General features: G+C 47.2%; 1 protein-coding gene across 2 annotated transcripts; it reads left to right on the forward strand.

Annotated features, from left to right (window-relative positions):
• Positions 1–40: 40 nt before the first annotated feature.
• Smarcd1 (SWI/SNF related BAF chromatin remodeling complex subunit D1) lies at positions 41–14,425 on the forward strand. 2 transcript variants are annotated; one of them, XM_004862998.4, is made up of 13 exons: positions 41–1,006; positions 1,626–1,813; positions 2,111–2,153; positions 2,248–2,370; positions 2,850–2,972; positions 4,021–4,137; positions 5,380–5,481; positions 5,756–5,917; positions 6,010–6,107; positions 7,714–7,849; positions 11,128–11,250; positions 12,500–12,601; positions 12,727–14,425. In XM_004862998.4, exons 1-13 carry the CDS (start codon positions 623–625, stop codon positions 12,778–12,780), a joined length of 1,755 nt encoding a protein of 584 aa, XP_004863055.3. In that variant the 5' UTR covers positions 41–622; the 3' UTR covers positions 12,781–14,425. The 2 variants fall into 2 exon arrangements, with proteins under 2 accessions (XP_004863055.3, XP_021098815.2); XM_021243156.2 differs by lacking the exon at positions 2,850–2,972.
• The last annotated feature ends 3,081 nt before the right edge of the window (positions 14,426–17,506 follow it).

Raw genomic sequence — 17,506 nt, forward strand, 5'->3', positions numbered from 1 at the left:
CCAGAGATGCTTAGAGCTGAGCTTGGCTTGGGATTCAAACGAGGAGTAAAAAGGTTTGAGCAGGGAGACACTTGTCCTTCTGGGATGGGACAAGCTGATCATCACATCAGGGATGGTTTGGATCACTGGGGAGGGAAAGAGGGAGGGAGTCAAGGGAAACAAAATCCCCAAATATAAATCCCACCACAAAGAATTATTTGAGAGGAGGGGTCAAAATTCAAGATAAACTGGAACTTAAAATCTGAAAGCCGGTTAAAGTTGGATTGAAGTTCCTCTTGTGGAAGGTAGTTACTGAAGCACTGGGCTGCTATCCAGGACACCTCTGATCTAGGACTTGGCTTTACTGCTGCTTCACCTTTGCCAAGTCATTTGCTTCCTGAATTCAGTTTTCCCATTCCAAAATGGAATAGTGTGTTCCCTTCTTCAACCACCTGGAGTTACCGCAGTAAGAGAATGAAACGAAAAGCAATCAGAGCGCTTTATAAAGTTAAATGCGCAGGGCTTTCTCTTCATCAGGGTTGGGGTTGGAACCAGGGCTTTGGTCGTTTTCTAGCGCCTTGTCGTCCTCCGGCCGACTTGGGGGCGCCGCTCACGGGGCCTCTCTAGCCCACAGCTCATCTCTATGGTTTTCTCTCCAGGACCGCCAAGGCGGGAGGGAGTGGTCAGCACGCCTTTTCCGCTAGTTGCCCCCTCTAGCCCACAGTCTCGCTGCCCTGAGCATCCCGAGCTGGCCGAGCGCACAAACAGGCCGGCGCTTGGGGGGCGTACAGGGGGCGGGGGGAGTTCCGGTTCCGGTTCTTTGTGCAGCTGCAGCGGCGGCTCCGGGAAGATGGCGGCCCGGGCGGGTTTCCAGTCCGTGGCCCCGAGCGGCGGCGCCGGAGCCTCAGGAGGGGCGGGCGCGGCAACTGCCCTGGGCCCAGGCGGAACTCCCGGACCTCCTGTGAGAATGGGCCCGGCGCCGGGTCAAGGGCTGTACCGCTCCCCTATGCCCGGAGCGGCCTATCCGGTGAGTGAGGCAGGAGGAGGGGCGCGCGGGCTGGGGGCGGGGCCGAGTGGGGGCCTGGTTGTGACAGGGGCGGGAGAGAAGTGGGAGGGACTCCCCTGGGAGGGGTTCGGGTTCAGCGCGGGGCGTGGGGAGGCCGTTCTGAGGAAGAGAGGGAGAGGCAGGTAGCATCCCTACCTGCTTCCAGAGGCATTGTTTCCACGAGAGTCGGTGATAGACCCCGGGTGGATGAAGTGGGGCTTGGTAGTTCCAGTCTTCACAGAAAACATAAAGTGTAGCTGCAGTTGAGGTCAGCTTCTGAGGAGATAGCCAGCAGAGTGAATGTGGGGCTAGAGGAGATGTCCAGGGAATCAGACCTAGCATAGACTGGGGAGAATTTGAGTATAATTGGGTTGTCTCTTAGCTTTGGGGCCCTAGTTTTCGAGGGAACCAACACTGGAGCAGAGGAAGCTCCAGTTACCTATATTTCAGAGAGACAGAGAGCTCGCCTCTCACTGTCCTCCACCCCACCTTCTCCAGTCTTGTTTCATTCAAAGGACTCGGGTGTCCCTCTTCCCTTTCCCTTTCTTGGTGGAGTTAGCAAGGGAAGCTGTGACATCTCTGGGTCCTCTCCCCTCTGTAGAGACCAGGTATGCTGCCAGGCAGCCGAATGACACCTCAGGGACCTTCCATGGGACCTCCTGGCTATGGGGGGAACCCTTCAGTCCGACCTGGCCTGGCCCAGTCAGGGATGGACCAGTCCCGCAAGAGACCTGCGCCTCAGCAGATCCAGCAGGTCCAGCAGCAGGCGGTCCAAAATCGAAACCACAAGTAAGATGACCTGGGGGCACAGGGAAGAGAGAGGGGGAAGGGAAGCCTGTGAGGACACAGCTGGTGGGAGCACCTGAACCAGAGTGCTGGTGCTGTGTTAGCAGATGGTACTATGGGGACTCATCCTTGAGAATGCCTGGTGGTGGTGGTGGTGTTGATGGTAGTGACTGGGGAGGGAGTTTGCTTTGATAGAAGCGTTACAGGCCCCCACTTTACTATAAATGGAAGTGCTGACAGCTTATCTTCATGTTCTGACTAGTTCTATCCCAACCTGATAACAGTATTTATTTTGAACAGTGCAAAGAAAAAGAAGATGGCTGACAAAATTCTACCTCAAAGGGTGAGTCCAGGCTGTAGGTCTTCTTGAAGGCATGGTGAGTTTGAGAATAGAAGTGGCCCACTCTAGATTCCAACTCTATCTTTCTGCTCCTAAGATTCGTGAACTGGTACCAGAATCCCAGGCCTATATGGACCTCTTGGCTTTTGAAAGGAAACTGGACCAGACTATCATGAGGAAACGTCTAGATATCCAAGAGGCCTTGAAACGACCCATCAAGGTAACACAGGAAAGCACTAGGCAGAGAGCCAAAGGAGCGGGCTTGGGAACCTTCACTGGGCTTAGGATAAATCAAAGGCACAGCACAGTTCTCCTTGGCATTTAAATTGCATCTCTCCCTTCCGCCTACGAACTGAGAATTACATTAGGAGCCCAAGAACAGAACAGCAAAGGGGGAGGGGCTTTTGATGTCTCTTGCACTAAAAATATACCCTGTCTATGTTTTTGCTGTAACTGCTCTGCTACCTTGGGAACCTGGCACCTTGCATGACTGTCCACCTGGCATCCCGGTGTATGCACTTGTACTCAGGCCAGTGGCCTGTACTCCTCTTCTAAATTAAATTTTCTTCCCACCCACCAGAGGGACTGGGCAGGCAGTAAGCCAGTCTGTTAGCAGTAATTTTGGGGTTTGGGGAAGCCCTAGTCTTCAGCATCAAACCACTGAAGCCCCACCATCAATCCTGTTTCTGCCTTCCTCAGCAAAAACGGAAGCTGCGAATTTTCATTTCTAACACTTTCAATCCGGCTAAATCAGATGCCGAGGATGGGGAAGGGACGGTGGCATCCTGGGAGCTTCGGGTAGAAGGACGGCTCCTGGAGGATGTGAGTTCAAGGTCCACTGTGGTGACGTGTAGGGTGGGAGTTGCTGGGAACGAGCAGGGTTGCCTGGTTAGCAGGAAACCTGACTGGTACTCAGCTGGGAGCCGCAGGGAGAGGGACACTCTGTTCTCTGCACAGAAAGACAGTAGTCCTTTGTATCTGCTTCCACAGCTTTAGCCCTCTTGGTATCATATAGAAAATCTTATTGTCCTGGGATCTGATTTGTTGTTTACTTTCCTTGTGCTGTTTACCATAATTAGCAGTATCTGCAAATTATTAAGTTAGGGTTTTTGTTTTTTTAAGTCAAGTGAGTTTGCATTTAGCATTTGAGGCCATGTTTCCTCTCGAGTCCTTGAGGTCCTTGATTCTCCTTGTGGTATCTCCATCTTCCTAGCTTTTTGGAGATACCTCACAATTTAAGTGGCATAGATTTCTCCAACAGGCTCTTTGTTATATAGGGAGCATCAGCTGACAGGTGATAGCCCCCAGATTTCCCACCCAAGGAGCTCCTTGGGGAAGCTCACCTTTCTCTTTATTTCCTTACACTGCTTGGCTCTCTATTTTTAGCTGCTCGCAGGCAGGCTAATTTGAATGCATTTTTGCAGAATGAGAGCTCAGTGTCAGAGCCTCCTTCTTCTCTGTATAGGTCCAGTCCATCTGCTGGCCATGTCATTCTGTTCAAATAAAGCTGTTTTTGTTCTGGCTGCTTATTGCCTGTGATTCATTTCCCCTCTACAGTCAGACTTTTCTCCGTTAAAACTTGCTTTGTTATGTGCAGTGGTTTGGCTTAACTTGCTTCATTTCCCTCAGGGAAATGAACTGATAAGTCAGTGACCCTGTCTGTGTTATAGGCTGCTGCTTCAGTGTTCTGTTGCTACTATAACTGGTTTAATGCCCACAGATGCCTGCCTTGCTATCTCCTAAGAGATAATCAGAAGACATTTTTGAGTTTTTTGCCCATTGCTGTTGTGCATTCCTTTTTTATAAGAGTTTTATTTTGGGGATTTTTTTCCTGACCTTTTCTAACATTACCTTTCCTCTCTCTTTTTAGTCAGCCTTGTCCAAATATGATGCCACCAAACAAAAGAGGAAATTCTCTTCCTTTTTTAAGTCCTTGGTGATTGAATTGGACAAAGACCTGTATGGACCAGACAACCATCTGGTAGAAGTGAGTTGTTCTGTCTTCCAGGCTTTGATGCTATGGCTGGAGGATGGTGGACTTGGGAGCCAGGCTAACAGCTAGGAGACAGGGAGGTAGAAATTAGTTACCCCAGGTGCACAGTTCTATCACTGCAGTTTGTACATTGACCTGCAGGTGTCACTAGCTGTGTTTAGTTTGGACCCAAGAGTTTGCAATCTAATTTGTCCTACATTTTTAACTTTAGTGTCCTGGCCACTCCCCCCACTTTCAAAGGAAATGCTAAATGGAGGCCTCTTGTACATGCCAAGCCATCTCTAAATCTTGCTTGTTAGATGTCGTTACTCCCAAACTTCATATTTTTTACTGTGGCATTTGCTGTAGTTAAAGGAATTGACTAATAGCATAATAGTACTTGTCTGGATTAGCTTTAGAGAGCTGGGACTTGCTTGTGGTCCCTGCTTCCTTGGAATCACAGTCCAAATTACCAGAAAGCCTATTATTAATGCCTAATCATACAGTGTTTTTAAAACCATGTTAGCAACAGTATTCTTTGGGAAACAGAACCAGAGAGATAGTCCAGTGCTCCACATGAACTTAACTTACTCCTTTCTTTGCCAGTGTAGCTGCAGCCCCTTAACCTCAACCACTAAAGAGACATGGGAAGGTCTTTACCATCTAATGAGGGAAGTAAGTCATAGCATCAATAGAAACTTATAAATATATTTAACTTAATTTTATAGCAGTAGAGAATAGTGGCTAAGAATGTGGACCATACAGTCAGACATATCAAATCTCAGATTGCAGCTCCACCACTTTCTGGTTGTTTGACCTAGGCAAGCTACTTCATTCTTCTAAACATTGGTTTTCTCGTCTGCAAAATAGGTATAATCATGACTATCTTCTACGGATGTTTGTGATTAAATGATAATCTAGATAAATGTCTTAGAATACTGTCACTTGTCCTAAGTACTCAGTAGCTATGTTATATTTTTGTTCACATATATATTACCCATTTTGTGGATAAAATTACCCCTCGAAATACAGGCTAATTTAAATGCGATTCCAAATACTGAGAATTAAAAGGTTAATCTGCTTAGACACAGACAATAATCCCAAAGCCCTATGCAGTTTGTAGGAATGCCTCATGCTATTGCTCTTCTCCAGTAGCCTCAGTAATCAAAGTTGCATGTTCAGCCATTACAGAAGCTCTTCCCTCCTGCCCCAGCTCTTCCTCTGGGAGAGCACCCCCTGACATCTTCCTCTCTGTAGTGGCACAGGACCGCCACTACACAGGAGACTGATGGCTTCCAGGTGAAACGGCCAGGAGATGTGAATGTACGGTGTACTGTCCTACTGATGCTGGATTACCAGGTAATTTGTGGAGATGGAAAAGGTCCAGCTTTCACCACCATGTCCCAACAGCAGTCTGACTTAAGAGGTTAAGTCTAGTTGTAAATAATATGTCACTTTAGTACAATGGTAGTTCTTAGTTATCTCTTAAGTTCCTACTAGTAGTTTTCTGCCCCCAGAAAAAGCACTGCATTAATGTTTGCTGACTAGATTGTGTGTGTTATACTAAACCCCCCAAAATTTGCATAAACCCACCCTGGTAGCTTCATGCCCTACATCCTTTGGTTCCCTGCAGCCTCCCCAGTTTAAATTAGACCCTCGCCTGGCTCGGCTCCTGGGTATCCATACCCAGACTCGTCCAGTGATTATCCAAGCACTGTGGCAATATATTAAGACACATAAACTCCAGGACCCTCATGAGCGGGAGTTTGTCATCTGTGATAAGTACCTCCAGCAGGTAAGTAAAAGACCTATTCTTTTGCTAGAATCTATTAGAGTACTGAATATACTCAAAATGGCAATTTGTAGCTGCTTTTCCTCTTCCCACAGATCTTTGAGTCTCAACGTATGAAGTTTTCAGAGATCCCTCAAAGGCTCCATGCTTTGCTTATGCCACCAGAACCCATTATCATTAATCATGTCATCAGGTAAGCCTTCGTATAGGAGGCTGTGGTGTGCTAGAGCTGGCTTATAGAAGCCTGCACAGATAGTGTTGAACTTTCAGGGATTTTTTAAGCAGATAGACATGGTTATTACTTTAAATTATATAAACTTACAATTAAATTTATCTTACTATAAGTGTGGGTGACATATACTTAAAACTTACTGCTTCCTGGTTACTACATTTTACTGTTATTTGGACTCTCAAGGTAAGTCTTTCTGGATGATGGAAATATTATTACATAGTGATGTGCTATTACATAGCTCTTCCCAACTCCCTGGTTGGTGAGTGAATATTGGTGGCTAGAAATCAGCAAATAGTTGCCCATTGGAGCTCCATCCTTTACATATGGGTCAGTTCTTAAACCTTTACAAGCTCATCACTGATGAGAAGGGTCAGCAGCCATTTCTGTATGGTAGGGCATTTCAGCCTGAGACTCCAGCTCTATTGCATCTGTTCGCTATTTTGATTAGGAATTACAGAGCAAGGTATCTCTAGGTAGATAGGGATTGAATAAAGGTACTTCCTCAAAGTAGCATGTCTTTGTTGGATACTGCATCTGTCCTCTTCTTTTTTGGTTTTTTAAGACAGGATCTTGCTGTGTAGTCCAAGTCAGCCTTGAACTCACTACCGTAGGCAAGGCTGGCCTTGAACTCGATGTGATCCTCCTTCCTCAGCCTCCCAAGTGCTGGGATTATAGGTGTACACCACAATTCTGAACTGTCATCCTCCTTTTGCTTTATCTAAGTCTGGTAAAGGCCTCCTTTCTTGAGGTCCTGAACCATCACTTACCCAGTAGTAACTCCTGTATCCTATAACATTGGGTTCATAAAAGTTGATCTTGGGCTATCTCAATGGTTTCACCGCCTGTTGTGCAGGCCCAAGGACCCGAGTTCGATCCCCAGTACCAAAAAAAATAAAAAAATAATAAAAGTTGATCTGTAGCTGGATGTAGTGGCACACATCTCTAATCTCAGTATTCTGGGAGGCTGAGGCAAGAGGATTGCAAGTTTGAGCCCAGCCCGGGCAACTTATCAAGACCCTACCTTGAAATTTTAAAAGGGGGGTGAGTAGGAATGTAGCTCAGTACCAAGGCCCTGGTTCAAAAAACAAAACAAGACAAACTCAAAGCCGATCTGTCCTAGATTCCTGTGCTTAAACTTAGACCATTTTTTATTTGTGTATGTGTGTGTCTTGTTTGATTTTATTTTGGACATTCATTTTAGTTTAAAAAGGAAAAAGATACATGAGACCTTGTAGCAGTGGTTTTGTTTGGGGAGGAAAGAAATTACTTTTCACTAGATTTCTTTTGTATAATTTGAATTTTTACTATTGCCTGTTCAAAAGTCAACTTTATTGAGGTAGAATTTTTGCTTTATGGATTGTTTCATTCAAAGTATGGTTTGATGACTCGTGGTAGATATACAGGTCGCATAGCTACCACCACAGTGAAGATACAGAGTATTTCTCTTGTACCCAGAAGTTCTTGGGCCTTTTCTCTCCTTTCCCTTCTTCCTTGAGCCATGTTTTTGGCTCTGTGTAATTTGGTTTCAGGGGCACCCCTTTTACCAGAATCCTTTGGTTTTCTCTAGTGTTGACCCAAATGACCAGAAAAAGACAGCTTGTTATGACATTGATGTGGAAGTGGATGATACCCTGAAGACCCAGATGAATTCTTTTCTGCTGTCTACTGCTAGCCAGCAGGAGATCGCTACTTTAGACAACAAGGTAGGACTCTCCGCCCTGGGTAGCTTGGGTGCCACCAGTCCCCTGTCACAGCCTCTAGGCTGCCTTTTGCTTCTCGGTTTTCATTCAAGATAGAGTGACACCCAGTGTACGTCAGGCACTGTGCTTGGTGCTAGTTGGAGCCAAACTCACATGAGTTCTGATTCTGGCCATACCTTTTAAAGCACTGAGCCTCAGTTTCTGATCTGTGAAATAGAGACCATAATACACTGGTATCTCGGTTCACGAATGCTTTTATTTGCAAACAGTTTGATTCAAAAACAGAAGCATTTGGCAGAGTTTTGCTTTTGTTTGCAAACTCTGCATTGGGTGACAAACACAGTGGCCATCTTTTCCAAAATCATAGAACAAATGAAGTTTATAGCTGGATGTGGTGGTGCACACTTGTAGTCCTGGCAGAAGGATTCCCCCCAGTTCAAGGCCAGCCTGAACTACATAGCAAGAGCCTATCTCAAAAACAAATCAAAAAAATCTAGAACCTTACAAATTAAGTTTGTGAACCCCGAGGTACCAGTGTACCTATTTTTATAAGGGTTCTATAAAGATGAAATCACACAGTGTGCCTAAAGATAGGAGGGAATGTCTGGCACATAAAACAGCAAAATGGAATTGCTGCTACTGTTAACTGCTCTCATCATCATCTTATCATCATTAGGCCTAGTCCCCACAGGCAAATCTGAGTGCTCCAGGAATGCAAAGGAGAGCCAGGAAATTTTCCAGGAGAGTAAGTGCCTCACGCCAACCCAGAAGGGTGAAGGAGAGGAAGGACAGCTGTGCCAGGAAGATATTCCGGAAAGAGGGGCAGCATATGTAAAACTCCAAAGAGGAAAGGGTCCCTGGCAAATTGAAGGAGTAAAAGCCATTTGGTGTGCTAGAAAAAGTGCAGGTGCCAAGGTTAGAATGTGTGGGGAAAGGAAGCTGAGTGGGAAATCAGGAGCCTAATTATAAATCTCCAATTCAGGGAAAACTAGTTTTCTACTTCATCCTGCAGATAAAGTGATAGAGCCCGTTGGGAGCTCATCGCCAGTGGAGGCACGGGTGCTGTATGCATTAGAATGCCCACTTAGGGGAAGATGGGCAGTAGGCTGAAAGAGGGCAGATCTTGGGACAGAAAGTACAGTTAGGAGGGCAGAAGGTAACACATGTAATATATGTCAAGGCCCTGAACTTAAAAGTATGGACAGTCCTTTCAGCCAGAACTGCCATCTTCCAGTAATTTGCCAAAATGACAAACACAAAGGGAAAGAGGAGGGGAACCCCATATATGTTCTCTGGGGCTTTTAGAAAATATGGGGTTGTTCCTTTGACCACATACGTGTAAATCTACAAAAAGGGTGGTATTGTAGACAGCCAGGGAATGGGTACTGTTCAAAAAGGAAAGCCACACAAATGTTGCCATGGCAAGACTGGAACAGTCTACCAGTTATTCAGCATGCTGTTGGCATTGTTGTAAACAAGCAAGTTAAGGGCAAGAAACTTGCCAACGGGATTATTGTGCATATTGAGCATATTACACTTGATCTTAGCCAAAAGGACGAGAAGCGATGCATATTGAGCATATTAAACACTGAAAAGAGTCAAGTTAGCTTCCTGAAACCTGTCAAGGAAAATGATCAGAAAAAAGATGGAAGCCAAAGAGAAAAGTACCTGAGTTCAACTGAGCACCAGCCTGCCCTGCCCTAAGAAGCACGGTCTGTGAGAACCAATGGGAAGGAGCCTGAGTTTTTGCAACCTATTCCCTATGAAATCATGGGATAAGTTGGGGATGGAGCTCTTCCATTCAGCGCCTAAATAGGGGCTAAGTGTTCTATGCCCTACTTGAAAATAAAAAATCATCCTGTACTGTAAGGATGGTTTTCTTAATTGAGCAAAGTATGTGGTGCCTTTACCTCAGAGAAACAGATATTTGGAGCAGATTTTCATTGTACCTAGTTAGCTGTGTCAGGTCTTTACTCTTCAGTGGTTTTCTTGCTGAAAGATGTGAGGTATTGTGCAGGTGTATGTCCAAATGGCCAAATATTTATGAAATATTTACATTGGCTTGAAGATCTTCTAAATCACTATGGGGAAAGACAGAGGACAGCAAGGGCTAAAGAAAAAAGATAATAGAGGGCCAGAGATTTAGCTCACAATAATTGGAGGGGGTATCGGGTGACTTAGGGGATGGTAGTGATCCTATGTCTGATCTTGTGTAAATCCCATGCTGATGAGCGTGGAAAGGAGAGCATTTCGAATTTCCACCTCAGTAGGTGGAATGAGCTGAGCTGATAAGGAACTCCTCCCTCCCCAGGTGAAACCTTTCTCTTTTGTTTTACTACTGGGTTCTCAAGGAACCAGGATGTCCTCAGCTGGTGTTATCTTGCTGTTCAGCACCACAGCTTCACAGACCATTGAGGCCTCAGCTGTGACCAGAGGCAAAATGGAGTTATGTTTTTGCATGCCATATCCTGCTCTTGGGCAAGGAAACATTGGGCCTTAGACCGTTATAGTCATACTTTAATGATGAAATGATTTTCCCCCAAAATTTATGTAGAAATGCTTCTGACAGGGAAAAGATGTATCAAAATAAACGGAAGTCAGTGTATGGCATTTCAGTTACATAAATTGTTTAAAGCACCCTAGACAAAAAGTATGGACAGTGTGGATGGAAATAGACTGAAATGAGAGTGGAACGAGAGGGGCTGGGGATTTAGCTCAGTGGTTCCACCGCCGCCTGCCTCGAAAGCACAAGGTCCCAAGTTTGATCCCTGGTACCAGAAAAAAGAGAGAGAAAGAGTGGAATGCGAGTGAAATGACAATGGAATTAAAGCAGTTTGGCCATGGTTTGGATAAGGGTGAAGGAGAAAGGCAAGATGGTGACTCGCTGGTTTCTCGCTTGGGTGGAGGTTAGTGTCCACTAAGTCTGGGAAGAGGAGGAATAGGTGCTAGAGAAAGGGATTGAATTTCATTTTGGAGATACTGAGTTAAAGGTGTCTTAAGTCAATAAAGCATTAGGTTGATTGGAACTTAGAGAATGGGCTCTAGACAGGAGATTGGGTACACATGTTTCTGTCAGTGGGCCCGGACCAAGTATTTACCATGTAGTGGGATTGAGATGAAAGGGAAAATTGCCCTTAGATGGGGTTAATGGACAAAACCAAATGCATGTCACCTCCTGAAAGAATGTCAAGGGCTAGGAGCACGTGGAGATGTCAGGCACTGTCTGTCATTTAATTTTGTGTTCCCCTGTGTTTAAAATGGTGTAATGTCCTTCCTTTTAGATCCACGAGACAATAGAAACTATCAACCAGCTGAAGACCCAGCGGGAGTTCATGCTGAGCTTCGCCAGAGACCCTCAGGGCTTCATCAATGACTGGCTTCAGTCTCAGTGCCGGGACCTCAAGGTAAAGGACCTCAGAGGGTCCAAAGGGACTTACATCTGAGGGACAGGTCTGCTTTATTTTTGTACAACTGGTAGAGTTGGAAGGGGACATGAGAGACCGTATTTTCCTTTAGCACATCCCAGGGACCATTTTACAAAAGTAGGGAAAGTGGCTGGGCATGGTGGGGCACATCTGTAATCCCAGCACTTGGGAGGCTGAGGCAAGAAGATCATCACGAGTTGAAAGGGCAGCCTGAATTGCACAGCAAGATCTTGTCTCAAAAAACCAGAACAGAAAACAAAAAAAGAAAAACCCCAATAAGGGAAAGGGAGGTCGTGTCCATTCAGTACTTACTCAGTGCTATCATTTTGCTCTATACTGTCAGCAATAGAGGAAGGCCTGCTCTCTGCTCTTAAAGGAACATGCATTCTATTTGAAAAAATTGGGCTAACATGATTAAAAAGTAGTAAAGCATGTAAGACATTACCAGAATTGTCTAGAACCAGTAAGGTAATTCAAAGGGGAAGAGAGATCAATGAGGCCATACTCGAATATTCGGGAAGGCTTCGTGGAAAACTTGTGATCTGAAGATATTTCCCAGAGAGGGGAGCCCTGTCAGCTCAGGCAAGAAGGTAGGTGTGGGCACAGTAGGTGTGACATGTACCCGGTTCTTGCTGAGGCTGTGGTTGCTGTGCCTATAATAGATGGCACAGAGGAAAAAGAGACAAGGGCACCGGGAGGCTCCCCAGTCCAGGCAGAGACTTGTGACTAGCAGGGGAGCTGCTCACCATATCAGTTTGCTGGGACTCGTGCAGCAAACTAACACAAACTACACGGCTTGAAGCACAGAACTTTGTCTCACAGTGGTGGAGGCTGGAAGTCTGAAATGAAGCTGTCAGCAGGCTTGATTCCTTCTGAGGGGCGTGCAGGAGAATCTGTGGCAGGCTTCTCACCTAGCTTCGGGTAATCTCAGGCATTCCTTAGCTTGTCAATGGCATTCTCCTTGTGTCTTCTTACTGTGTTCCTTCTGTACCTGTCTCTATGTCCATACTTCCCCTTTGGAAGGATCCTAGGCTTTGGAGTAGGGTCCACCCTAATAACCTCATCTTGATCATCTGCAGAAACTCTGTTTCCAAATGAGGTCACATTCACAGATAATGGAGGATTCAAATTTGAACATCTTCTGGGGGAATAAAATTTGACCAACAGCAGATATAAAGGAGGGAAATAAGTTTCTTTTTTTCCATTTTCCTACATCCTTCTCCCTTAGACCATGACCGATGTGGTGGGTAACCCAGAGGAGGAGCGCCGAGCTGAATTCTACTTCCAGCCTTGGGCTCAGGAGGCTGTGTGCCGATACTTCTACTCCAAGGTAGGTGCATGGGGCAAGGGGACTTTGACAGAGGGTGCTAGGTGTGACCTCTTGGTAAGAGTCAGTCGTGTTAGGTACCAACTTCTGATCTGTCTCATCTTCCACTCCCATTATTTTCTCCTTAGGTGCAGCAGAGACGACAAGAATTAGAGCAAGCTCTGGGAATCCGGAATACATAGGGCTTCTCCTACAGCCCTGATTTGGCTGAACCGATTCTTTATTTGGGCCCTGTGCTACCTGCCTCATAGCTCCTGCCTTGGTCTTGCTTAGGGCCTTCCGGGGATGCTGTTGGTTCAAGGACACAATACCAGAATGAAGAGGGTCTCACATTTCTGTCTCCCAAGACACCTGTTATCCTCTTCTCCTGTCCCATCCCTTCCTACCCCCAGCTTCCTTTTTCCCCACAAGGTTCCCATGTGCCTCTGCCCTCCCCTGGTCTGCATTGGACCTCTAGATAGTGTTAGAGAGAGAACCTGTAGTGGCAATCAGTGCTCTGAATGGACTGAGCCTAAGGCCAAGTGGTCTTCAAGGGGACCAGCTACACTGATCCTGCCCTTCAGAGACCCAGGAGTTGGGAACTGGTGCCCCCTCCTCCTAGACTCAGGCCTGGGGGTGCTCTGTAAGCTAGTGGACTTGCCCTTCTGACAAGAATCCAGTTTCCTTCCTTCCTCTACAGGTTTGGAGCAAACTCTCCCTTCACTTGTTGCCCTCTAGCACTAAAGGAACCCTGGCTCTTGGGCTCCAGCAAGCCCCAGGTCAGTCCCCAGCCCTCTGGATTGGCCTGTGGTCTCAGTGCTTCTCTTGACTCCTTAGTAGGGGTCCACATCCGTATTGGAGCTTGTTCTTAAACTGTTGCTCCCTCCCGCACACTCCCTGTAGATGCCCTTAGGATTCCCTCATATCTGGCCTAGCCCACAGTATTTGGGTGGGGGAATCTTGCCCTTCCCTGTCAGAGCCCCAGGGATCTAATCTGGGGTACTGCGTTGCCAGCAGAGGCTGTTCTTTCCTGCTGGGGGAGTGACTCATTCACTCCGCCCTGCTCCCCTCTCTTAGTGGAGAAACAGGCCTAGAATCAAACGGGTAAAGCCCTGGGCCATCCCTGTCTTCCTGTCCCTGTCTGCCCTGGTGATACTTACTGGTGACTTCTAGGGCACTGAGGAGTGAAAGCGCCTAGGGCTGCAAAACAGCTCTGCGTTGGGTTTGTGACTCTTCCCTGTTCCTGCCTCACAGCATTCTGACTCCCCAGCCCTGGCCCTCAAGAAGCTTCAGACCCCTCAGGTAGCAGCAGAACCTCAGGATCTTGGCCCCTTGGAACTGAGATGGTTTTGCATCTTTCCAGGAGAGCCTCAGATTCTTCCAGGTTGTTGCCTCGAGTTAGCATATCCCAGGCTCGCAGACTCAACACAGCAGGGTGGGAGACAGCTGGGCACAGGAGATGCTGCTCAGCATGGGCTCTGAACCCACAGAACTGACAGCTCCTGCTTCCCCACCCCTCCTCAGGCTCCTGCGAGCACATCACCCTGCCCCTTGTCCCTGCTTGTTTGACGGGACAGCAGAGTGTTTCCCCATCTTCCTCTTCCTGCCATATTTCCAACCCTCCAGCAAAAGGGTCTCCCCACAGTGACATTGGACAGCCCTGGGGCTGCTGAGCCCTGGCCGTCCCCTGCCTGGAACCACAGGGAGGAAGCTCAGCAATCCTACACAGTGTCTCTGTTGAAGATAAATTTTTATTAACTGAATTATGTTTTTTTCATGGACCAAAATTTTGTTTTGTATTGTCCCCTTTATCAGTGTCACCCAGTTTTAATAAAAGAATCTTCTGAAGGGTGAGTTCCCTGCCTCCTGTGGGAGAGCTCCTGAGCTCTTTCTCCTTTGGCACAGTCAGCCCAGCTTGCAGTGCATTTTATTTGACAGATTTTTATTGAACACCTGTTGTGTGCTAGCCACGGTACGTGACACTGGGGATCCAGGTTTCTTCTCTGTGGACTCACGGTCTCACCTTAGAGGCTCGTGACTGTGAGCCAGGTGCTGCTTGCCGTGTTGGGCTGTACCACTGGGCCTTTGGGCCCTCCGACTCCCCTGTCCAGCAGGTACTGCGAGGTCAGTGATGCTGCAGTTTTCTCCCTTGTCCCTCCAAACTTGGCAGGCCACTTTCTGCATGGAGTGAACGGTCTTCAGGTTCCTTAGGGTTGACGAGCCCAGGTCTCCTCTTGGCGTTCCTTGTCTCCTTGAGGCACCTGGCCATGTGTGGCCAAGGCCAAGGCTTGCCTAACAGCTGGCACGTAGGTTTTCTGAGGTTGGTACCGTGTTTCCTCGAAAACTAGACCTAACTGGCAAATAAACCAGCTAATTAATAGCTGGTTGTTACCATGATGAAGGCCATTGTCATGCAGAAGATCATACTTAACTCTTGGTCAGTGGTTACTCTGTAATGGCAGGTAAGGCAAAGATACGCTGATTGGGGCTGGCATTTTTTATCTTGTTAGGTCTTATTTCCCAGGAAGCCCAGTACTCTAGGGTTCCCTCAAGGTCCTGAAAAGGATCCAGTGTGTTACACTCTTACACAGTAGCCAGCCCCTTATCCTTAGTTTGGAGGAACGCTAAGGGGTAATTACTCACATTAACAAAAACGGAATTCTACAGTTCTCCCTGCTCCCCTTCTAGTAGTCCTCTTCTTTCATCCTCTGTGCCATTGTCCACAAAGAAGAGAGTAGATGGGCATGGTCGCACATGCTTGCAATCCTAGAACTCAGGAGGCTGAGGCAGGAGGATTCCCATAAATTTGGGGCCAGCTTGGGCTATACAGTTCTTTTTTGAGGTGGTCTCAATATTTGTTCAGGCTGACCTTGAATTCACTAGCCAAGGCTGGCCATGAAATTGCTGCAGTTGTCCTCTTTCAGCCTCCGAAGGGCTGAGATTACAGGTGTGTGCCACCACACCTGACTAGTAGGCTGCATAATTCAAGGCCAGCCTGAACTACATAGCAAGATCGGTCTCAAAAAAAAAAGTGTAGGGGTAGGGTGAGGGCAGCTGTGTTCCAAAATTGTAATTTAGAATGATCCTTCCATGGAAGGAAAACACTTGAGCATTGCCTTGCAGTCAAACCTGCTCCTAATCTGAAACTTGGGAGTTTCCCAGACTTGAGCAGGGAAAGTAGAGGAGTGTGTGGGGTGATAACTTGGAGTGGAGAAAATTGATGTCAAGGACATTTAAATGACATCAGTTTTTACCCAGGCTGATTACAGGTGTAGTGAGTGGCTGATGAATCATTTAATTTCAAGCAAATAATCTACAGTTTGCTCTCAGGGAAAGAGCTCTAGTGGTACAGATAGTTCTTAGTCTTGGCGAATGCTTTGTCTTTGCACTAAAATGACTGTAAAGGCAAAGAGAAGGAAGCATTTAGGCAAAATCATGAGTATAAGCGTCCATTCTTTGGGGTTTCTATCCTGTGCCAGGGACAGAAACATCCTTTCACTTCCATCTCCCATAATCAGTACCCTAGCTGGCAGCCTGGCACTGGTGCCTTCGTCTCAGTGCAATAAAAGAGCGGGCTGTGGCAGGCAAGCTCTGTGTAAGGCTTAACTTTGTTCTAAAGAACAACAAACTACTGATTTTATGTACCTTCCCCTTATGGAGACTCTGGCCCTGGGAGAAGTCATCTCCAGTCTTGACCTCCTGCCCCCTTCCTACTCTTGCACCCAGACTGGCCTGTAACCCAGTGTGCATTGCTGTTGCTGGCCAGTGGTGGCCCCAGAAGATGTTAACGCCCACTCAGCAGTCTGCCAAACCAGGAGGTCAGCACGTGAGCAGGCAGTGCTGATGCTGTCTGCCCTCTAGGCCAGGGTGCAGGCCATTGGAGGGTAAGAGCCTCTTTTTCCACTTGAGACCAGCCTGGAAACCAGAGCTCCTCCTCCTCTTAGTCAAACAGATGTCTGTTGACAGTGGAGAGCCTAAACTGAACGTGTGCCTGCTGGCCTCTTCCCTCAAAGTTACACTTAAGCTTACTCATGGCTTCTGAGACCATAAAGCTCAGGAGGACACAACTACCTGAGTTTTGGAAAGAGCCGCCTGGGTCCTGGTTCTCTCCTGCATTCTGGAAACCACCCATTAACCTGAGGGAGCTCCTCAAGTAGTATTTTGTTTTGTTTTGTTTTGTTTTGTATTGGGGATTGAACTCGGGTCCTTGTGCTTGTGCAGCAGGTGGCAAAACCACTGAGCTAAATCCCCGGCCCTCAAGTAGTATTGTGGAAACCCAAGAAAAGGAACTGAAAGGAACTTTGGCCACTGCCTCTTCTGTCCTTCAGCCCAGAACTGTGGGCCATGTGGCATCAGAGTGCTGTGACTCTGACCTTTTCCTTTCCTTCCTACAAGACATGCAGGTGGCGATCGAGGCATGGCGAGGCCCATGAATGAAATCCCTGAGATGGCTCCTGTGGCAACCTTGTCCTGTGTGTCTCCTGGGGTGTCAGATGTGGGCTGGAGGGCTGGGGATTTAGCTCAGTAGTTCCGCTGCCTGCCTCGCAAGCACAAGGTCCTGAGTTCGATCCCCAGTACCAAAAACAAAAAACGTGGGCTGGGCTGCCCTCAAAGCAGGCCCTTACCTAGTGTGTGGCCTTATCCTTAGAAGCGGCACATGTCTGCCCACCCCCTCACCCACAGGCCAGCACCTGCCGTAGAGCTAGTGTGGGGCCAGGAGAGGACAAACTAGAGCAGCCAGTGGTGGGCAATTGCTGGGGGTGGGGTGGGGGATGATTCTTACCTCTGAAAGGGAAACAGCACTGTGGTTCACACCTGTAATTTTAACCCTGAGGGAGACTGAGGCAGGAAGATGGCAAGTTTGAGTTCTACCAAAGCAACTCAGGGAGACTTTTGAAACGTGGGATTAATAGTAGAGGACCCCTAATT

This window comes from Heterocephalus glaber, unplaced genomic scaffold (assembly GCF_053883595.1).
Source record: "Heterocephalus glaber isolate CG9 unplaced genomic scaffold, H.glaber_assembly_v1.0 deba00001733, whole genome shotgun sequence".
Classification (NCBI taxonomy): Eukaryota; Metazoa; Chordata; class Mammalia; order Rodentia; family Bathyergidae; genus Heterocephalus; species Heterocephalus glaber.

Excerpts from the sequence above, each read along its gene's own strand:
- Smarcd1 (XM_004862998.4), top strand. The coding sequence starts at position 623 with ATGGTTTTCTCTCCAGGACCGCCAAGGCGGGAGGGAGTGGTCAGCACG. Across the intron at positions 2,371-2,849 it reads CCTTGAAACGACCCATCAAG|CAAAAACGGAAGCTGCGAAT; the intron begins GTAACACAGGAA and ends TGCCTTCCTCAG. Across the intron at positions 5,918-6,009 it reads GTGATAAGTACCTCCAGCAG|ATCTTTGAGTCTCAACGTAT; the intron begins GTAAGTAAAAGA and ends CTCTTCCCACAG.